The sequence below is a fragment of the Agelaius tricolor genome, unplaced genomic scaffold (genome assembly GCF_023055355.1).
Source record: "Agelaius tricolor isolate 1412-34295 unplaced genomic scaffold, bAgeTri1.0.p SCAF_11, whole genome shotgun sequence".
Taxonomy (NCBI): domain Eukaryota; kingdom Metazoa; phylum Chordata; class Aves; order Passeriformes; family Icteridae; genus Agelaius; species Agelaius tricolor.
In genome coordinates this window covers 412,530-435,730 of record NW_027269271.1, presented here as the reverse complement: position 1 = coordinate 435,730, position 23,201 = coordinate 412,530, and the positions used below count along the sequence as shown (strand labels likewise).

General features: G+C 42.6%; 1 protein-coding gene across 3 annotated transcripts in view; it reads right to left on the bottom strand.

The window, feature by feature from the left end:
• Positions 1 to 23,201, bottom strand: part of ATF6 (activating transcription factor 6) — a 75,567-nt gene that overhangs the window by 12,022 nt on the left and 40,344 nt on the right. For all 3 annotated transcript variants that reach the window (XM_071435671.1, XM_071435670.1, XM_071435672.1), the window contains one exon: positions 5,958 to 6,042. In XM_071435671.1, coding sequence (XP_071291772.1) covers positions 5,958 to 6,042 — 85 coding nt within the window. The remainder of the gene's footprint in view (positions 1 to 5,957; positions 6,043 to 23,201) is intronic.

Sequence of the window (23,201 nt, the reverse complement as noted above, 5' to 3'; positions counted from 1 at the left end):
TGACACAGATTCCATTACTTTTGCGCACAGATTCTTGAATGATTTCTTTCTTACTTTTTAAAATAATTTAATCTCCTCCCTTCTGTCAAAGACAACGTATTAACAAACATGGCTGGGGAGAGCAAAGCCTTTCAAAGGTAACAGTTGAAAACTTTTATTTAGGATTTAATCTAGGCAATGATCAATTCTGATTCAAAGAAATGTAGGAAAGTTTGAGGAATATTTTGTTTTGACAAACTGCACTTCTACGTGACTTTGAGAACAGAAACATGAATAGCAGCATCTTACAAGATTATTAAAATCTGTTGTTAAAATTTCTTGTTAAACAATATTCTGCCATCATTTCAATCCTGACCTCTGCAGCACAGCTTTACAAGAGCACAGGAGCAGAGGTACATCTCTGACATTGGAAAATCCTCCTAATTACAGGAGAACCACAGTAATGGTGCTGGCCCATGGCTTCACACAGGACACTGCAGGCTCTCCCTCTGTCCCAGCCGAGGCTCAGGAATCAGCTGCTGCAGTGAGGTCTAATCACACCGCTGACTCTTCCTTCCTCTGACTTCACCAAATGACTTTTATTCCTCAACTGGCAGCTCAAGAAGCAAAAGAATGGCAGTTACAAAATGACTGGAATGATAGCATTGGAGACATTCTTAGATGTATTTCCCTACATCCTGTTTAGAGAACTTGATGGACTCCCAGGTGACTTTCCTGAAAAACCGTAGCAGTCACCCTTCTTTCATCTCACATCTAGGTTCTAATCCCACATACGCAACTTCCAGAGTCTTCTGGTCACACACTACAGCTTGTAAGGCTGTGCTGAGTTCTCAGCACCTTCTGTTAAATGCAGATAAAAAGCAGAAACACTGAGGGAAGTATCTCTATATCTCATGCTTGTGCAGCCAAGAGATGTGTCCCCTATACCTGGTAGAGTGGCATGAGCTTCCCAGCCTGGTGCCAAGGACAGCAGCTGTGAGAGGGAGCCATGGGCACCATGACTTGGCTTTTAGGCACAGGGAGAACAATGAGGGACAACAGCTATGGATAGCAGGGACCATCACCCTCCTGGAAACTGCTCTGGAGCTATCCAAAGCAAGAAAGAGGCTTCCCAAAATGCCAAGCAGTAACCTTCAGGGAAGGCAGCTGCTGTTCGGTCAGATACATGCTATTTTAGACCTTCCTCAATGACTGACTGCGAATTCTGTTTCTTGCTCTGAAAAAAGGAAACACATCTTTTGTTTGCTTGACCCTGAAAGGCAGAGGAAGTTGAAGACTTTATTTATTCAACCCTAAGACATGGGAACTTACAGACCATTGTCACTTCCCAAAGAGCTTTTGTTTTTATTTTCCTCCTCAGCCTGTGTGGGTTCTGTTTGCCTTGCAGATTTTTCATAGACAGTTTGCTACCAGCCTGGGACATCTGTGACTTGCTTGCACATGGTTGGCAGTTGAAAGGAGGTTTTTTGTAGCTGCAATGCAAATAATTATGCTGCCTGATGGCAGAAATCGCTCCAGTTTTGATCAAAAAGCCTTACCACTAGATTTGTTTTCCACCTTTTTAATTAGAACGTATATTATTTCAGAGCACTTTTGAAGTCTGTTACCTCAGTATGATGATGGATGGCAAGAAGGAAAGCTGATGGAACTGCTCATGAATCAGAAATTGGCTAACACAACAGAGCACATGGACTTTGCTGAAGTCAGCATTCCATTCCATTTCTGCCTTTGGGAGATTATTTTGCTGTTGGATTTCATGACAAAAAGCAACCCTTAGGAGAAGAGGGCTCCTTAAGAAGGTTAAGGAGGGTCAGGTTATCGAGGGTCACACAAACAGCTATCTCAAAGGCAGACTGAAGACAAGCCCCACTGGGCTTCATCAGACTAAGGACCTATCCAGAATATTTATAAAAAATTCAAAACTCTCTCTGTCATAGCTGCTAATTCCAAGAAAATGAGCTTTAGATTTCACCAGGGGCTTTCTCATCAGGTTTCTCACTTTTGTTTTCGCCTAGAGTGCAGACACCAACCCCCAGTTTAAAGAAAGTGAATGATGGAAAAACTTTCACATATAGGGAACTATTTTGCACAGGGATCCTAAGAAGAAAAAAGGCCTTTTTAGTCTCTGTGTTGCTGCTAAGGAGAGGACACACCTGTACAGACACTTAGAGCTGCTCCTACCTAGAGCAAGTGCAAGCTGTGAGAGTCCCTCACCTAATCCCAGGGAGAGAACTGCATTCCTGAAAGGGGCTTCTTGGGCCAAACATCAAAGTGGCTCTCTGGCACTGCCTGTCCTCACTCCTGTGTGCTGCACAGAGCAGCAGTCCTGCTGGGCTGTGCTGGGCTGCAGAGCTGCAGGCATGCTGCAGACACAGAAGGCTTGTGCTCAGGGTGGGCAGAGTGGCTCAGCTACACTGTTCTCTATAGGTTACTTGGATCCAAAGATCCATGTTGCAACATGCTGCAGTTAAATAAATAGAGGGCTAATGGCAGATGGTTTCACTTAAACTTCAAGAAAGGCACCGCCTATATGTCAATTTGGAATTGGTGTAATGAGCCAACAACATTCTGAATTAAAATAAAAGCAAATTTAGGAATGAAACCTACTGGAGACTTAACTGGTCTCAAGTGCATAGTTAGATTTCTAAAATAATAGCTGCAATCCAGCATAACAAACATGACTTGCTTGAAAACAAAAGCCTGAGTTTAACTGTAGATTGCAGTTAGTTTTCATTCCCATGAGAAACTGCAAGATATTTCTTCTTGGAGTAACTTCTCAGGAAGGCACACCAATGGTGCCTCCAAAACCACACAGAGTGGGACTAGGACTCCCCAGTTCTGCATTTTTCCTTCCAGGTTTACCAATGCTGAGGCCCTTAGGTACCATCAGGCAGATTTTCTGTGAGTACTGCATGTGGTCACTGGGCAGAGGCAGGTCAGAATTGGGCATGGCTGGCTGCAGGGGCCAAGGGCAGAGCTGTACCATGGGACAGCAGCCAGCAGGGACATGGCACAAGGGCAAAGGACTGCTAGAGCATCTGGGGAGGCAGAAAAGGAAGAGTGCCAGCAAGCACTGACTGTGAACTGGGGGATGGCCTAGCAAGCTTGGAAAGGGGCTATGACCAGGGAGGAAGAAGGAAAAGGGAGTAGGAGGTGGAGGATTACCATGTAACAATGTATAACAAGTTCCTGTACTTAGAAAAAATTAAACTTACACATATTTAACATATCTTAACACACTAAACATATTTAAATAGGCAAATATGTTTCTGTGCACCCGGACAGTGAGGATCTGGTTCTATCCTAATGCTCTCTGAGGGGCGTGGGTGATTCAGGCTGTGAGAAGAAGCACATGGCACGTTACAAGGTAATGGCTGTTTTTACTCTTTTCCAGCATAGAGAAACTGAATACTTGAAAGCAAGTTTTCACCTGGAAAATTAATAACATACTGCTATTGCCTTGTACAAGATCAACAAGATCTCCTTTTAAACTTTGATCTTACTGACTGCACACACGTGCATGTTCAAATCAATTACAAGATTGTCTCTTGACATTTTGTCACTACCTCACAGCACAAGGACTGCCACCTTCCTCCCAGAAAATTCTTCAAGCTGTAACCTTGACTCTGCTTTGTACACTTGTGGAAACTGCCAGATTAGTCTTGCAGAGCCATGTAGGACAGCAGTGGACAACTCATTCCACTCTGTACTCATTGTCCATACCTGTTCTCTGTCCCTGCAGCCAGTGGTGGGAATGGCTCAAGCCAGCTAAAGGCAGTCTCTAGTGGGCCTCAGAAGGCACCAGAACAATCTAAGTGTGACCAGAAAAGGGTGACTGTCTGCTGGGAAAAGACTGTCCAAGTAGTTCAAAGGGTTGGTTCTCAACTGCCCTGTCAAGTATTTCATCTTTGGAAACAGTGTCATGGGTAAACTTTAGTACACAATGCAAGTGATCACAAGCAAGTGATGAAGTTCTGAAAAAACTTCAAAACAAAGACCCCTTCATTTTATTCCTGTCATCTCCTCTGCCAGGGTTGTGGCAGTGAAAAAGAAGGGCAAGGAAGTGGCAGTAGAAAAGGTTTCCCCTCTTGCACAGAGATCTGGCTGAGGCACAAGGTAACAGGGGACAAGTTCTTACACTGCAAGTTTTGCCAATTTCTCCAAAGGAGACTCGTCCTTTTCCAGCAGCCAACTCTCTGCAGGTGCACAAAGAATTAAGGTGGGCTTAAAAGAACAGCAGACAGCTGGGAGGAAAGCTCTGCTGTCAGCTAAGTCCCAGATGCTTGTGCAGATCAACTCCAGTCCCCACAGAGGCAGAAAAGGGTGGAGAAGCAATTTTCTCAAAGGATAGAAATGGGTTCTTCTCCAGACAGAACATTTTAGGGAATCATTTCCTATGGTTATCAATAGTCAAACTGAAAATCAAGCCAAGTTACCTACTGGCTCTTGTTTGTCTTGTAACTTTTTTCCCAACACCTGGCGGGTGTCACAGAGGAACCCATGTTTGATGCTGTTGTTTACTTAATGCTATTCTTGTGTCTCATCTGTTTCGACATCTCTGCCCAAATCCCTGGACGTTTTTTTTATTTCCTGGATTATGCTGATGTTCCAAAGAAAAAATCCCGAAGAACTGATGAAAATATAATTTCACAATGTTTCATTATTTATGGATAAGATTTGTCACTGGATTCTGATGCGTATTTTCCAAATTATATTTACTCCAGCAAATGAAAAATTATTTCAAGTAAAAACAGGACTCAGTAAAATGTTAAGAAGAAATAATTTGTAATTTAGAAATAGCGTTTGTACTTCAGTGATAAAGTGCCCACTCGCATGTGGGCAGGTCAGCCAGAAAAGGATTTTTGTAACAGACATAAAAAGGGAGTTTCAGGCAGATAAATGCCAAAAATAATTTTGATACATCTAATAAAAATTCCCCTAGGATAGCTGTACAGATTATCACACTCGGCTGTACTGCATGGGAAAGTGCAATTATTAAAATGCTGAAAGCCTGAACTGATTCTTTTTTTCTTAGTTTATGGAAATTCGCATCAGCAGATAATGTTTTCAGCATGCTGGGATTTAACAATAACATTTGGGCTTATGATTCACATGTACTGTAAAAGACAGATGTTTTAAAAAAGCATTATGTGCACAGTTGTTCAAAAAGTAAAGTTTACACTGCTCCAGGTTTCTCAATGCCTTTGATGAGTGTGGCAGTGACCCTGTGTCCCAAGCATGTCCCACCCTGGCAATTCCTCACCATCTGAATTCATGATATATTTGAGTAGGTCATGTCCTGTCTCTCGTGTGGGACTGAAATGCTGACCCAGAACATTTCTGTGCACTAATAAGCCCGTGCCCCAGCGCAAAGCTGTTTTCTCTGCTGTCCTGCAGCACCATAACATGATGATTATTAATCCTGACCAGGCAGTGCTGAGAGGTCCCACTCACACTGAGTGTTGTATAACAGCGTGGTAAACAGCTGAGGAGGGCCAGGGAAGGCAGTCAGCATCCTAATAAACCAGCAAGGCCAAGGAATTTGCCCTGCTAAGCAAGCGTGGGAGGAACCCAAACGAGGAGATGAGGACAGTCTCCATGGGCTCTGTGAGCCATCAAGTTAGAGAGGTTAAATCCCATTCATGTAACCCTTAATCAGCTGGGTACAAATCACCAGGACTGGATGGCACCCTCCCCGTCCTTGAAGGAGCCACAATGCACAACTGCTGGCCAAGTCCCCACCTCTCCTCAAAGTCTGGGTGACCAAGCATGGGAGATTTGCCAGTACTCCAGCTCCAGCGGGGACCCTGGCAACTAAACCCCAGTAATGATCAGTTTGACTTCTTTTGCAAAGCTGTAATGACAGACATTTGGCCTAAGTTTGCTTTTCATGTATGAGTCAGTCACATCTCTTTGAAACTGTTCTCTTATCGTTCCCTTACTTCTTTTGCACTTACCATTGATGTTTACAGCTGGCAGCACTATAGACATCTTTGGTCTCCTGGTCTTGTTATGTGTGGTGGCTGGCAGTAGCAGGTGGTCCTGGAAAACAGCAGAAAAGATGTGTTAAATTTACTCTCAAAGCAGAGAGCTGGGAAAATGACTTTCCATTCTCTCTTACTGGCATTCCACACTGTACTGTTTACAACAGCTCAGAAAATTCATATTGTTGAGAGAGTCTTCCAAAAGTCACAGCAATTGCTCATGCTGTGTAACCAAGAAGAAATCCCTATTGCACGCAGCAAATATGAAAAAGCCTTGATCATGTTGAAAGAGATGCAAACTACTATTAAGCCCTCATTCAACAGAGTGCTTATGTATATGATTAAAGTAATTTAACTTGACTTCAATGATATTTAAACATATGTTTAAGGACCTTGCTGAATTGAAGCTTTTACTTGCACAGCTGTTTACTTTCTATATAAGTCATCTTGCTCTGTGAAGCTCCTACACCACATGCCTTGTGCAGCAGGACTGCACTGCTCAGAGCTGGACTGGGGTGTGAAACACAAGCTCTGCTGACAACATCTTCCAGGGAAGTTGGATGGTGAAGTTGTGCTTTAGTATCTGATCTTTCCTGGGTGCTGCTGTAAGGCAGCAGAAACTGCCCTGGCTCTGACAGTGGAAGCTGCCTCTGCAGGAAACAGACCTGCCCTGGATACAGACCTGGCCTGCAGGGAGAAACACAGCCTTTCTCCAGGGCTCTTGTGCTGTTGCTGAACTCAAGCTGCTCAACTTGCAGCCTGGAAAAATATGGTTCTTCCCTTATCAATGGAACTTAAAAGCTGCGGTCCAGGCATCTCCCATATTATTAAGCCAGTTCGATGCTCTCCTTTCATGCTTTCCCATGCTTTTCCCATACAAACATCTCATACTTTTGGGCAAGGTTATCTTTTTGGCAAACTGAATTAGACTTCCTTCAGGATACATTAATTTATTAATGTCAGGGTAACTGTAATTTTGCCATTTTAAAATATAAACACTACAGTGTTATATGCAAGATTTGGGGAACTGAGTTACACACAAAGTTAGGTGTCAAATATGTCAAGATATTCTGTAGATACATTGCAGAAATATCACTTTCTTTCTCTTTTTTTCCCATCAAAAATTTCCCTCCCCCAAAACACTAAATGACTGACCATGAGAAGAAAACATTACTTAAATAAATGTCTGCAAAAAACATCTTGGTAACCAAAACTATAAAACCACTCTGGTATAATTCTCAGATCACGTATGTAATTCCCATTTCACTTTTGAACCACTTAAGATTAAGAAAACATTCACTAAGACAATGAACCTTACATAAAAACTCTTCTTGAAATTCAATGTTCCCAAAGGAACAGGCCTAAGATAAGATGTCCATTAAATTACATTTTGTAACAATGCCCTTGCCACAATTTGATGACTATTTTTAGCAGACTTTAAAAAATGCTTATACTGTTTGATTTTTTCCTTTTTCAATGCTTCTGAGAGTCCATCACTACCTACCAAACCACAAGTACTGCACAGATGATCACCTGAGAGTCATTACAAATAGCAACTGCTTTTTGCTAACCTATCTGAAGACTGGTGCATTAATCTATGCTGCCTTATAATGGCACCTTTATTTACTGTGTGTATAAATTGTATTGAGAGCTACCACAAGGATTTTACAGTTGCATTCAAACCTGTTTTGGAGTTGCTGCATAACCTCCCAGTGATTCAACAGCAACTCTGGAGAAAACAGACAAACAAAAAGCTCTAAACCCAGACTGCCAACAGGAGCTAATGTGCAAGATGCACCCATTGTCTGGAAGCTGCCCATCTACAAAGAGACATTTTATAAATCTGGAATTGGTGAAATGTATCCATCTCTCAAATCATCTTTATCTTTCATATGCATTTTGCACCAGTGCAAACTTGCAAAGTTACCTAACTACCCTCATTCTTCACTGAAGTCAAAGGGTATGCTGTAGAATATCAGATATTCTGACCTTAGTTAGCCACCCACAGCATTCTAAAGCCCAGAAGTCTTCAAGCAGTCCAAACCTTTTCTTTGAAAGCAAAACAAAATTAATTCTATGCCACAGAAACGAGTGTACAGATTAGTGATTTGGAAGATATCAGACATTTAGAAGCACTGTTTGAATGCATTTCTAAAATATCGTGTGCCATTCTGAAGGACGCTGAATTGCATCCCAGAAGGGGCTGTCCCACTCATCCCTAATATTAAACAGTAGACAAAAAACCCCCAAAACAAACCTAAATTAAAATATTGTTTGTGATGTTAACACATGGTATAAAACTGAAAATTAATAAAAGCAAAATTTGCAAGTCAGCATCTGGCTCAGGAGCATGAGTGTCAACCAGAGGCAGAATAAATCAGAACTATTACCCAACAACAGATGGCTTTGGCTTGGAGCAGGAGCTGCACTTAGACGACAGTTTAAACAGACTAAGCAGACCTGAGACTGCTGGCAGAATGACTGGAAAAATATCAGCCTGGAAAGAATATTTCAAATGAGATCCTTGCTTCAGCATTCTCATTTTTCTTTTGATCATCTCTGCAGTTCTGTGATACAGATGGACAGATAGATACAGATACAGATACTAAAAATCCAGCCACAAACACATTACCTTAATTCAGTTAAGTCTCAACAACACATGGGACTGCAATAAGGATTCTGAGGTTTCTTGTGTATCAGATCAGTGTTATCAGGGCTCCAGCAGGGATAAAGCTTTAGAGCTTCATGCATCTCTAACCCTACAGCCAAATGGCAATGGAAATCCTGTCCCACTGTGCTAGAATATTCCAAAAATACTGCTGCTCCTGCAGCTTCAGCCTCAGTCTATGAGATGTGGTTTGGTACCCAAAGTCGCTCCTACCTAGATGCATGAAAATATGGAGACGTTTTAGGTTTAATTTTCTTTTTTTGTTAAAAAATTGGTTTTAACTCTCATAGTTTTAAGGATGTAAACAAAACATCATCACTGCATACCATGAAGCTTCATTAAACAGAGGAAAAAAATGCTAGGCATGGTTTTTTTTGATTTAATTTTGTTTCTTAAACTACCATCACCTCTAATCCGGACTCTTGGCTTTTAAATTAACAGAACTGGCAATAGTGCTTGTTTTGGCTTTTGCAATGCATATCCCATCAGCCACAGCACCTCCCAGGGAGCAGTCCTGCACCTCCTCCATTCCTACTTCATTGTGAGACAGAAACACACAGGAATTAACCCTCGCAGTATGCCCACGACAGAGGAAAATATTCCAGGGACTGTTTGGAGAAGTGGGGCAGCCATTTCAGGGAAGCTCACGTGACACAGGACACAAAGGAGAGGACTTCCAGCCCTGCAAGGCGCTGCACTCTCAGCATGAGCTGTCCTTCCTCCTGTCCCAGGGGTTTCTCTCTGTCAAATCAATTTCCCTAGATTTTTCTTACCTTCTTAGTGGTTGTGCTTAGGTATGGATAAGTATTTTTCAAAAGGCTTTTCTGAGGTCTTAATTAAGGACTCTTGATTGAGATGTGCTTTGTTAGAGCATATTTAGCACATCTGCCTGTGCGAACACTGCTGGTCATGCTGCTGCCGAGGCTCGGGCCCCTCCAGGGGGCTTGTGGAGCATGTACCCTGCAAAGTACAGATGTGATCCATGTGGGAGCCAAGGCTCCAGGAACACAGCCCCCGCCCCACTTCCCACAAAGACTTTGTCAAGATGTCCCAGTGAGCCCTGCTCTTCATTAAGAGCTTCATCTCTGACAAACCTTTTGCAAAAACAAAGTGACATTTGTTGCTTTACAGCAATAAAAGCTCAGAGGAGACTGGATTAAAATACCAAAGGAAAACTTTAATGTGCTATTCTGGTAATTTGCCTTGATTTACCACGGCCTTGGAGACCTGCTCTGTGCTAGAATGTTGCAACAAAGGCAGTTGACAGAGTAGAGGGGGCAAGAGGAGCCAGGCGTGCCAAAGGGCACTCTGTCACTCTGTCCAGCAGCTTCCCAAGGCTTCTTACAGCAAACAAACACTGGAGCTGGACATTTTTTCATCTCCATTTATGACTAAGAAATCTCCCAGGGAATTGTGTGCCTCAACCTCTTCCAGCTTGAATCTTCCTGCTGTGATTCCAGGACCACATTACAGCCGCTGCCGACCCAGGCTGAGCTGATGCCTCAGGTTTTAGCTTTTATATTTTTCATATTCTGTGCTGCTTTAGTGTGTAGTTCTGAGCTTCCTCTCTTCACAGAGTAGCTAGACAAAACAATTCTTTCCCTAGCTTGGGACCAAGGAGAACCACCCAAATCTCAGGCCCAAGAGCACAAACAACATAGACTGAAGAGAGAAAAACAAGGAGGAGGGGACTGCTAACCGTAAAGCTGGAATTGGACAATGAACTGCAAGATGCAAATGGAGCAGAACTGATCAAACTGAGAGACCCCATGACTGTTTGTGCATTTTGTGACCATTTTGGTTCATCTTGGGTGCAGCCCTGGCTGGGCTCTTGTGCTGCCCAAGGTGGATCCATTGAGGCCTTTAATAAATCCCTGCTTTATTGTTTAACTCTGTCCAGCCTCTGTTCTGGCTCAGCCTTCACAAGGCATCAGAGGAGCTCTCCACATCCCATGGAGGGGCTGTTTTTCTTTAATGGCACAACTTTTGGCAGTTTTCAACACCTCCTGACAGCTTAAAATCATATCTGTTCACTATCTGACCACACCTAGTGAGTGACAGAAAACAAGTGCTTTTTTGATCATACCAAAATTGTGCATCAAATCCATGCACTGTCTTTTGACCCTATTTTTTCTGAACATCTCAGAGATTTTGAGTCTGTCATGACACTGGACCCTCTTTACAGGTATGCTTTTGACAGTACAAAGAATGTGCAACAAAAATATGCTCTCCCAGGCCCAATACTGCATGCCACTTCAGAGACTGATTCATAGTACCAACACTCCAAGGAGCTAGACTTCTTAAACCCCTGGGCTGGCAGAGCCCCTGAGCCAGCTTTTTTCACAAACTACAGATCTGACACTTCTTTAAAATTTCAGGATCATTTTTTCCAGGTTTTTGCTGTTACCAGAGATGTGATGTGTCTGTCCTGTTCTCCTACACAGGCCAATGACCTGGCCCTGAGCAGCATCCCAGCCTTTGGCACACAACTCCTGGCCAAGAAATGGTACCTGAGAACTCCATTCTCAGAAATGCAGGGCTGGATGTCAGCAGCTCTCCAAACATGGAAGGAGGCTTCCCCAGGGAAGAGAACTCACCAATGTGCACTCAGAGCCAAGAGGCTCATCCTCATCTACCCCAGCAGCTCCCAACAGTGCAAAGCACAGAGCAGGATGTAAATGGGAGTCAGGCCTTGGCATTTCTGGTTTCCTCATGCATTTCAAAAAGGACATGTATGAAAGTTTAGAAATTTGTAGAGGAAATGGCTGTATATTTTCATTATTGATTCATTTGGGAGATGGCAACCATCCAGTGCCCTGAGGTTACACCATGCTAGATGCAGCACTGGTCCATCTGAATATGCCAGAAGTTCCTGAAACACTGTCTTCACCGTCAGTGGATGTTAAACTGGGCAGAAATGCAGAGGGGAAAGTGCCTATGGAAACATTTCTGACCCTTATATCTGAAAAGCATAGGGATGTTTTTGAGAATAGAAAAGAAAAAAAAAAAAGAGAGGAAGCCAGTTAAAACCTCTGCACAAACTGTGACTCATAGCCACCACTCTAGCTCATCATACCATAATTTAGTAAAGCTGGCTTGTTTTTAAAGTTGATCTGTTGAGTTTTTTTGTTTGGTTGGTTTCTGAGTTTGTTTTTAAAGGTAGACCTTAGAAATCCAAGGAGATTTACTTACCTCATCATGGATCCTTATGTGGAATCCATGACATGAAGAGTATGGAAGCAGGTGAAAAATGGGATAATGACTGCAAGGAACCCACAGAAACCCCACAATAAAATTTCACAAGGTATCAGCCTCTCTGCAGCAACTCTTGGCAGCACATCCCGAGAGCAGCTTTACCACTTTGAGTTTAACAATGCCATTTAATTTAATTTGAAGTTGTCCCAGTTCTACCTATGTTAACCTTGATGTTAGCCAGCACACATTAACACAGTTTGAGTTTGCAGCACATTTAAAGAAGAGAGTTTGTAATTGAGAATTCAACCCCTAATCATAGCATCTAACTACTTTTCTAGGTTTTAATGGATGGGGAGAAGATTGTCCCAGAACAAGAAAGCTTCAAAAAGTAATGGGAATAGAGATTGTTTTTCTGCTTTCATTTTTGCCAGAATTGTTCCTTTTCACCCCAGTGCCATTTCAATCCCTGTATTTCTGTGCACAGGTGGTTTTTACAGCCTATTCTTTGCACACAGTGATGGAATGAAGTGATGAGATATGATTTTTAATTTAAGTGTTTTACCAGAAATAGCTCAATCCCACAGTCAATAAAATGTCCTCTAGTGTAAGATTACACCTTTCTGCCATTCCCAGAAAAATTTTCATAAATAAAACCTAACTGCACTTTGGAACAACTTGTAGTCACTGTCCTGGCAGAAGAAGGAGTTGCTATCCAGTTTAGCTCCCACATGAGAGACCTTTTAATGCAGAAGTCTTTAGTGCCTTTTATTGTAAATTGTGCTACTGCCAGATGTGATATGGGCTGGACTCCAAAAGCAAGCCACCTGGAAAGCACCTCACTGTGAGTCAGAGGGCCTTGTGAAAATCCCAGAGACCTCAGAGGAATGGAAAATTCACCCTGTCACAGCTTCCTTCAGAGGAGTTTCCCCCTCCATCCAAAGGCAGCACTGCTGCTTGTCCATGAGCAGGGCTCAGCTTTGGAGAGTTTTCTCTGTGTAAAGGAGAACCAGTAGCAAACGATCTCTCCTGGATTAAGAACCTGAAAGGTTATGGAGACTACTAAGGATAACAGAGACCTGCTGGGTTCACAAACATGCAAAGCACTGTGGAGGTGCACAAAAGGCAGCCGTAAAGCAGGTGTATAGAGGTGAAAAATACTGACATATTGTTCAGTTTTTCTATTTTCATGGTTTATAATCCCTTTGTTCAACATACAAGGCCAAAGAGGAGGAATTATGTCTTAAGATAACACTGAAATATGCTGGTAATCAGGTATCTATAGACTCTACCCCGTGGGCCTCTGGGAAGGCACCATGTCTCCCTCCTCCAGGAAGCAGAACACGAGCATGCTTCCAAAGACAAGCTCATCAACCTGTCCTACTGAAACACCTATCTTCACCCTGTTAAAGTGACACCAGAGCAGCAAAATTACCAGCTCTCTCAAGCTTCTGTTCCTCTGCAAATCCCTCATTCTGGAATTACCCGAGATGAACCTGCCTCATTTCTATCTAAGCTATTTCAGTATCAATTTTGACTTGCAAGACATCCAAAAAAAGAAGCACAACATACCATCATCCTTGCTCTGTGAATAGGGAATGCCCCAGGAAACCATAGTTTGCAGAAGCTTGAATGGAGCACACGAGTGTCAGTCCAACTGCAAGGGAGAATGAGGTGAAGGAACCCCATTTGGACTTTATTTCTCTGATAAATGTGTTTTTCCTTGTAGTTTTGTCCTTTTTGATTTGAATAGGAAGGAAAAAGGCCATGTTACCACGGAGGGCACAGGACAGAGACTGGACAGAAATCCTGACAATTAAACTTGCCTGCAGGACTGCTCTGCAGGGCCAAAAGTAAAGAACAATGCATGCATTTGCTGTGATGTAATTTTGGTTTGGCAGCAGATTAAAAAAAAAAAAAATCTTAAACGCAAAGTAAGAGGATGTGAGGGACAGAATTCTATGTCTAAGTGAACAGTTTTGGTTAAAATTGTATAGGAAGGTTCTAAAGCATTCTTGAAAATGCTTTGGTAATTTCTGGGTGTGTTATTTGTGGAAATTATCTGCATTTCAAAACAAAGTGGAAAAGGTATGACTTCTGTGCCTCAGAGAAGGAAAAAGAATCCCAGCTTGTACTGGTGGGAAAGTTTCTCCATTATGTTTGATAAGGATCAGGTTTTCTTCTAAAGGCTCTCTCAATCTAACCAGCATCATAAAATTACAAATGTTTGCTTCTAATTATCTGAAAATTATGTTTCTCTGCCATTTTCTGTCCTTCCCAGAGGCTACAGAAGCACAGAAATGCAGTTCATCTGTAAATCCCAGCTGTGTCTCTCAACTGTCTTTGCAGATTTTACAAACTTGTAAGACCCAAAAGGAATTAATTGTTTTATTACTATTATCCATAAAAAGAAATACTCCTCCTTCTATAATTCACTGCAGCAGAGCTCTGCTTTTGCATAGCATCTGCAGGCTGTTAGTTTTGCAACTGCAATCTGTAATTGCAAAAACATGTAATTTAGATAGGGCATGTGAATCCAGTCCAGTAAAACCAAAAAGGATATAGTCCAGATTCTCTGCTTCTCTCACAAAACACTAACTGAAAGTTTCTATACTTGTCAGCATGACCTCAGGTCTTCTACAGAAGACAAATCCTGGATTCCCAGAATTGCTGCTCTGCTGGAGACTGCCCCAAAAAGCACACACAACCCCAACCATAGAGGAGAATGCTCCTATCAGCAAACACGGCTTTTCTGCTATTCTGCCTTTTGCAGCCCAGCCACACAAGCACAGAGGTAGCCAGTGCACGAAACCAGTGCAGTTCCATGGGTACACTCTTTAGAGGGGATCTCCTCAGATCCCATTCCCATGAAACAGAAGCTGCATGGTTAAAGAGAAATTGATGCCAGGCTTTCTCCAAATGCTGGCTCAACGTAACACTGCAGTTCCAAATCCATTTGCTAATACAGCTGTCCTCTGCTTTCTCTTCCAGCTGACTTCAAAGGACAGTGAAGTACTAGAACACTTTGATCTCACTTTGTGGTGAGATCATCCTGAGAGCTCTTCAGAGTCCACTTGACAATGCCACAGCCTACTCACTGTCAGCAACAGCCTTCTTCCACACAGGAGGCTGGACCGGAGTGCTCCTCTAAGCAATATTTCCAGCATCCATAAGGACCTGGGCTCAAATTTTCAAGTCTGTCAAGAACATACTTCTACCTTGCCTTTTCCCTGACTTGCTGACCTCTCATGAAAAGACTGTGTGAGAAAGATGTTGATAGCAATCAGGGTTATAAAGCTATCAAAGACAGCAATCAGGGTTAAAGACACATGAGAAACATTCAGGAATAGCTACACAAGCTCAGGAAAGATCACACAGCCTGTGACTGAATGCTCTTCTGGCAGAACAATTTCATTTCAAGGCAGGAGAAAGGATGCTTTCCTAAAGTGCAAAAATGCCCACACATGCAGGCAGCTGGGGATTCAAAAGAACTTTAAAATCCTAATCAGAAACAACTGCTAAGTAGAGTCAAGACTTCTTTTTTTTTTTAAATCAAGGCAATTAATTTGATCACAGTGTGTTCAGTCCTACAACATATATGGCACAAGAGCCAGCCCTAATGTGAAATTACTGTCTTCTCGCCTTCTGCAGCACCAGAAAGTATTTAAACCTCCCATTCAAGCTCCACACTATGCAAGACAGCTGCAAGCCAAGAAGTAGAGCACTTGCAGCATACTGGGCATCTCAGACAGCTCAGCTAAGGAAGCTGAGAGTGTCAGAATTTGGACACAAGATGCAGGATTCAATCTGAAGGGCACCTTTTATTAAGTGGATCCAAGCATGTTCCCATACAAAGAAAAATGTTATATATATTACTGGTGTACAGGTGAATATACATTTAAAGCTTCAAGTAAAAATACTACTAGACTGCAAAACTTCATTTTACAGAAGCTGTTAATTATTCTAAAAAGTGTGCACAATAGACACATTTGGCACAACAGGACCCAACTGTTCATTAGCCCAAAATCTGAGCACACACAGATGCATTCTTGAGTTGAACACCTGGGATTTACCTTAAAATATGTTTTACTGTCTGCACAGAGAACATACATTTCCTTTGCAGTCAGGATATCAGGTACTGGATTCAGATCTGGTTTGAGGGAACAAAATGATGACTGCAGCTTACATCTCACAGTCATTGTGACTTTCTCCCTTTCCTGATCCATCCACTGATCTGTGATTGTTGTCAACTTGCTGGAAATATATTCACTGGGAGGGGTAAACAAACAAATTGAAAGCAAGGCTAATGCCAAGAGAGAATAAATTAAGTCTAAATTAAACTCAGATCAAACACACTGGGAGCCAAACTCAGGGTGCTCCTCTCTCCTCTCCCTGCTGGGACAGCCCCAGCTTGCTGCTGCTTGCCCTTGAGTGCCTGTCCTGGTTTCAACTAGGAGAGACTTATTTTTCTTCTTAGCAGCTGGCACAGTGGCTGTTTTGAATTCATGTTGATAACACACCAATTTTTTGGCTGTTGCTGAGAGTTTACCCCAAATCAAGGACTTCTGGCTCTGGCATGCTCTGCCAGTGAGCAGGTGCACTGCTGGGAGCCTCGACAGCTGACCCAAACTGGACAAAGGCACATTCCACACCACACAATGTTGTGTGCAGTACACAAACTGGGGAGAACTGGCCAGGATTGCTTCTTGGGACAGGCTGGGCATCAGTCAGCAGGTGGTGAGCAACTATACTGTGCATCATTTGCTTCTCTCCTCTCTCTCCTTTCCATTATAGTTGTTACCACTTTTATAATAATATTTATTTTATTTTAATTATTAAACTGTTTTTATTTTACAAGGTGTACATTTTTTTTCTCCAATTCTCCTCCCCACTGGTGGGGAGACAGGGCATGAACAAGTGGGCTGCATGGTTCTTATTTACTGGATGGGGTTAACCCATGTTACTGCCCAAGAGCAGACAGTGGCAGCTTGATTCACATCTGCAGCCAGAGAGATGCTGCTTCTGAGAGCACAGCAGATGTACAGGAAATTAGCAACAAATCTTTCCTAATTGTGGAAGTTGCATCAATTACACAGAAATACATCAGAGGACTGGAAAGTCTGGGTTAGAAGTGTTTGCTGTCCCTCAAATTCTTGGAAAAAGCAACTGACTGTGAGCTAAGTTTCTGGGGATCTCCTCCTCCCCCCATCCTTTAGCCTCATATGCTCAGGGTACCTGAATCTCTCTCTAAACCTCTATGAAGTTAACTCCAATGAGATGGAGGTAATCACTTCCCAAGCAGTAGCAAGAAATGATGTTTTAGGTCACCATGCTGATGGTCACAGGCAGAAAGCTGTTTTATAAACAGAGGCAGTACTTTTACTAAACTGCCTTTGACCTGGTTTAAAAATACAGATCTCATTTGCATTGCCAGTACCTTCTGGGTAAAGCAGCTTTGAAAGCACCTTTCTATGGAACCTGAAGAACTGGGTCCTCTGATTTCACTGCTGAAAGCAGTTTCTCCTTCCTTGCAAATCATGCCAAAGCTGAATAAAAGAATACCTTTTAATAAATATAATCACCCACAATGCAAATGCCGCTGCCAAGCCCCCAAGAACAGAGCAACACGGGACATAAGGAAAGAAACACATGGAGAAAACACAGAAATAAACACTCTTCTCAGTCACCAGTCAGTTGCATTTTTGCCTGAACCCCCCAGCTTTACTCAGAGCTCTGCAATGACTTGATCTCAAAGCTGGGTCTCTGCACATCCTGGCAGCGGGGGCAGGCAGAGTTCCTGGGCTGCCATGGTTGCACAGTGGTCTGGCACACTCAGGCCATGGCTGGGGCTCCAAAGCCAAACTGCCTTCTGTTTCCCTCAAAATGCTGGTGCACAGACAACATGGTTTGAATATCAGGATGCAGTGGGCTGAATTCAAATTCGATGGCAGCATTTTAAGCTGTGCAATGTGTATTACATTACAGCTGCTTGTTGGAAAGATGTTTCTCATTCTGCAGATCCCAGGCCATCTGTATGGCTAAGGATTCATCAACTATTAATAGCTTCTTCTAATTAAAGAGATATTCAATATAATAATGTTAAAGAAGTTATTGCCTCTGTTAGTAATAATCTCAGTTAAGAGAGTATGAAGATGAAGCTCCCTTTATTTTTTTTGCCTATTGGTTTGTATTTAGCCCAGCCCAATGAGCTTCCTTCTTTTCACATTTGTAGCTAAGTTTCACTTCTAGGTTTCACTTCTAAATCTCAATTCTGAGTCCAGATTTTTTGCCAAACATCTGCTCTGTTTGAATTTCTAGTCTTGCTGAGGAACGCATAAATCAGTTTTTAGAAGCAGAGATCATTTAATAAGTGAAACAGTACTATAAAAAATCAGCATTTTCCCCTAAAAAGAACCCCTCAAACCAAAACAAGAAAACAATCTGATGGAAAATGGTCTTAAAAGCATATATAAGGTACAGGACTAACTCTTACTTGGAAGCAAAAAGGATGCCTGACATTGAGGATTCTTCATTAATCACCCTGGAGCTACCTGAAGTGCCCTTCAGAATGGCTGGGCATAGCCTAAGCAATCTGATCCCCATGACCACCTAAAACAGGAGGGTCCCTTTTCCTTCCTTGCCAGCCTCTGGCAATGGTCAGATTCTCCTGAAAGTGCCCTCAGCTCCTCAGGCTGTTTTCCCACCAAGATAATAAAATAAAATGGCCCAAAGAGAGACCTGAGTACTCACAGCCAAGGAACTGGCATGGACAACAGGAACCCTCCTTTCTGGTGCTGATAAACCATGTGAATGATTCACTGGTCTGTACCCTTAGAAAGTCCTGGGATCTGCTCGTGTAGCTAGGGAAGAAAATAAATCATCCAGTTTTGAACAGTGTGAGAGTACTACAGTGCTGTACAAGCCATCACACAAGCCACCTGCACTTGTCCATTGTACAGCTGGTAGAAAACAGCAGTTTCCACAAAAAAGCTTTCTTGTGTGACAATAGTTTGCTTGGATCCTGCTCTGAAGCCTGAGAATGGATAAAAAGAGGTGTGAACTGGTGCATGAGCACCACACTCCTTGTCCATCTCCTGACACCATCTGTCTGCCACAGCAGTTGAATTAGCAAGATCACAGGCACCAGATTAGATAAGAGAGGGAAAGGTCAGCTTTGGGAGGATAAAAATGTGGGGATGCTTGCTTGCCTGCCACTCAGAAGACATCAGGCTATTGCTTTCAGGCTGGGCCTGTCTCTCTTCCTTTACTTTTCTTCTATCACTACTTGCTCTCCACCACATTTAGAACATAAGAGCTCGAGCAAATAAAAGCCTTTCATCTCCCCACTCAGGGTGAGATTAATTTTTTCCAGGTTTAGCTCTCTCACAGAGTTGTCTGGGCTCCTTTTAAAACTTACAGAAGGAAAGGCACCTCTGGAAAGAAATCCAGTCCATGCAATGGTAGGTGTTCGGGATAGGTGGGGAAAATTGAGAAGAGCATTTCTGCCTCCATTTAGCAGAAAAGGAGCCTTGAGTGGTGCTTGAGAATTTGTGGTGCCTGGTAGTCCATAAAGTAGCAATAGCAATCTGTGACATTTTTTAAGAAAGAAAGCCAGATGCAAAGAAATTAAAAAAGAAAAACAGAAGTATGAGAGGGACACTGCAAATTAAGCCAACTTAAGCCTTTATCAGTCCACCTCTCACTTGACATGTGCTAGCAGCATCTAGAACTACAGTAAAGGCTTTTGCCTTCAATAGTTCTAATTAGGTACATTTTGCTAGTGGAAGAAGAAGTCTTGAGTTAATTTCCACATTTTCTACAAACATCCTGCAAAGTGTGATGCAACCGTATCAGAGAACCACAGAAACTCTGTTTTCATAAATGTGGGTTTTAAAAATGAAGTGCTCCATTCACAACATTTCACCAAGCCACTGGAGTTTTCAGCTTTTTTATTTCAAAATACAGGGGACTTTCAGGTCAAAGAAACCTCTATCAGAATTCTAATCACAGAACAAAGATGTGAGGAATGATGCCTGAAAGATTTTAGATGAGTATATATCAGTGTCCTCTTAGGCACCGAGGGTACAAATATTATGGCAAAATAATTGATTTCACTATATGGATAGCATCAATTGCATAGGCACTTTTAAAATCACCTAAATTATGCTTCCATATGAACCCTACCCTCTTTTCTTATTACTGTACTGGTTTTAATTCGGCACAAAACAGCTGAACATCTTGGACTCATGATGACTTCTGCAAATTATCAGAGGTACTGAGCACCCTGAAGGCACCAATCCAAATCTTCTCTTCTAGCTGGAGGGCAACTCAGCTTGCCATTAACCCATTTAATATGTGTAGTCACTACTCTCTTCATTAACTAAACTCATCAACAAAAATACCTTATCATGCTCTTAATGTGCAGGTCTACAGCAAAACAAGAGCCTGAGGCTACTTCCTCCTGCTGGATGTTCTCCATTTCACTTCCATTCCCTCCTGCCCTCTGAACCTCTCGTGGTTCTGCAGAGCTGTGCCTGACCCACACAAAGCAGTGTGAATTCCAGGCAGTCCCCAGGCTGCAGATCATTCCCCTCTGTCCCTCTGATCCCACACAGATCTGTTTGTAAGCACACCAAGAGCATACACAGCTCTGTAACAACTGCACATGCCATTACTGGGAGGGAAACCCAGACCAGGAGCACAGTAACACATCCTCTGATGGGCCAGATTCAACACTATAACTTCCTACATGTCCAGGCAGCTGCACCAAGGCTTTGTCAGGGCATTTTCAATCAGAAAAAGCACTGCAAGCAGCTAGAGGTGATTTGTAACAGAACTGGACAGAAGGTGCCACAGCTGAGGTACAGGGTTCTGGTTTTTGTCTTTCAGTGCACACTAGTCTTGTTCTAAGATGCCTGTTTCCTAAGAGAATTAAGGTGCTGGAAGTGACTTTTATAAACAAACAGGTAAATTCTCAAGTCAACCATCAAGATTTGGAGAGAATAAGTCATAAGGGTATCAATCTTGATTCATGTGAAGAGGTTCTACTCTGCTGGACAGTGCTGGTTAGAACTGCCAGGAGAGCAAAGGAGGGATGGAGTCCTGTATGGAATTAAATGATCATTATTTGAGAACTTATAGAAGGTCAGGTTCTTCTCTCTGGCCTATCCTGCACTCTTTACAGGCACATGTGTGCATGACAATGAGATTAAGGGACAGACATGCTTTTTACATGCATTTCTTACATCCCTTTGACAAGTGCCATGCTGTGGGCAATATCCTCCTCCTGGACTGCCATAACAAGCCAACACCAACCAACCCTACCCTGAAATGGAAATACCCTGTCACAACATTGCCATTTACCCAGCTGGCTTCACATCCTTTTTTCAGCCTTGGCGTGGCCTTAAACTAAAGTTTCCTTCTAGTTGTGGAAATGTAGTTCTTTACACTTTCATTCTCCTAGAGTTGCAATTACCCGATTTTGCGAAAAATTTTACACCAAGCAAATGGCTGCATCTGTTGCTTTTCTCCAAATGACAGCATGTTGATGTCTACCTTCATTTTCGTACATGTTTCGCTATGTTGGCACTTTGGAAATTGAGTGGGAAAAAGGAAGAAGGAAGGGAAACTTCATGCCTGGATTCTATGCAGCACCTCTGCTGCCTGCTGGAGAGTTAAGGCTTACAGCTGGTTAGCAAATGCCAAACATATGGACCAGCAAAAGGAAAGAGAAACCCAGAGTGTTATTTCCTTGATGTTAAGGAGATGCCCTTCTGGAGATGGTGGTCCCAGATCACCTAAGACAGCAGATTGGTTTTCTTTCAGCTGCCTTTTCCAGGAGTCACCTGCCCACTGATTGCCTACTGAGTTCCTGATGAAAAACTGCACTTCTGAATGCTCAGGACTGTTCTTAGAGAGGAGAAGAGCTCCATGCTGATTTCCTAGAAAGGAGATTAAACAAGGGCTTCCCAGATGCTAACAAGTGACTCAACCTAAGAATCTCCAAGCTGAGGAACAGCTTGGAAATGTGCACTTCTAGAGTCTCAGAGGAGAGCACTGTTTAACACACAGGAGTCTGGCAGGACTCAGATCCTGAGAGGAAGGCCTGTGCACCTTCCCACCCTCTTTGAGACAGCTGACACTTCCAACCTTGTTTTGGATAGTCACAAAACCAAGGAATGATAACAACCACTTGTGCAATACTTGGTGGCCCTTTGCCAAGCAGCTCCAAGGGCAGTGGCCCATGGCATTTAGCAGGCAGGCCACTCCTCCACAGCATCCTCATGCTGCAACACACTGCTCAAGCTGTGCACATGCACCCCCTGCACAGCTTTGCCTTCTCTCCATGAAAAACACTTTCAAGTGCCAGAATTATTCACAGGCACATTTTAACGTTTGCAATCAAAACGCAAAGAGGATTTCCTGAACAGTGGTTTCCAGTGTGAAGGATCTCTTAGCTTAGCCCATGGCATTCTGAATTCCTAATCACTAACTCAAAGCTTGACAGTCTCTATTAAATGTGCTGGCAAAATTGGAGTTCATCCAACTGCAGGGTGAAGAGCAAAGCCATACCAGGCATGAGGCAAAACGATCTCTTCTCACACCCATCACCATTCCAGTAGATAGACCACAAACAACTAGGAGACCCAGAAGCTGAAAACAAGTTTTATGTTCCACTTTCAAGCAATTTCAAAGTCAGTTTAAAGATGAGAATGTAGAGTGAATTCTATCACACTTCTTGTCCTAGGAGTGTCAGCTATTTAAAAATAAAACCTGGAAGCTAGTAGAGTTCTATTCAGTCCAGTGGGAGGTGATGATAATCTGTGCACACTCATAACAGCACCTGGGCTCTTACTTCATAAAATAAGCTTTGTGTGCTGTCCAGCTAAAAATCTGGCAAAGGGATTAATTCTAACTGGAAGCAAATAACTTCATCTGACCAGAATTAACTCTAAATGTGTGCCTAAGATTTTAAATAATGCTCTCAAATGTAATACTGTAGTGATTAATATTCACTAAAAGGTAGGACACTAATGAAACCAAACCCATCTCTATTATGCGTGCCCTACTTTTATACAGACCCTAGAGTGTCAGATATAAAACCAGAAAATGAACAGAAAATTATCACTAGTCTGAAGCTGTGGAAGTGCGAAGTTCAAGTAAGAAGGCAAGCAGGGGTACTTTCAAGTGCTCTCTGCATGTACTGTCATTCAAGGCAAAAAAAGTATCATGAAGGTCATTTTTTCAAGCAGTTCATTCTTATCAGATTCAAGTCAGTGTCTTACTGGCTACTGCAGTTCCAGAGATGAAGGTATCATTTATGTCTCTGTACAGTTAGGGCTCAGTCAGCATCGATC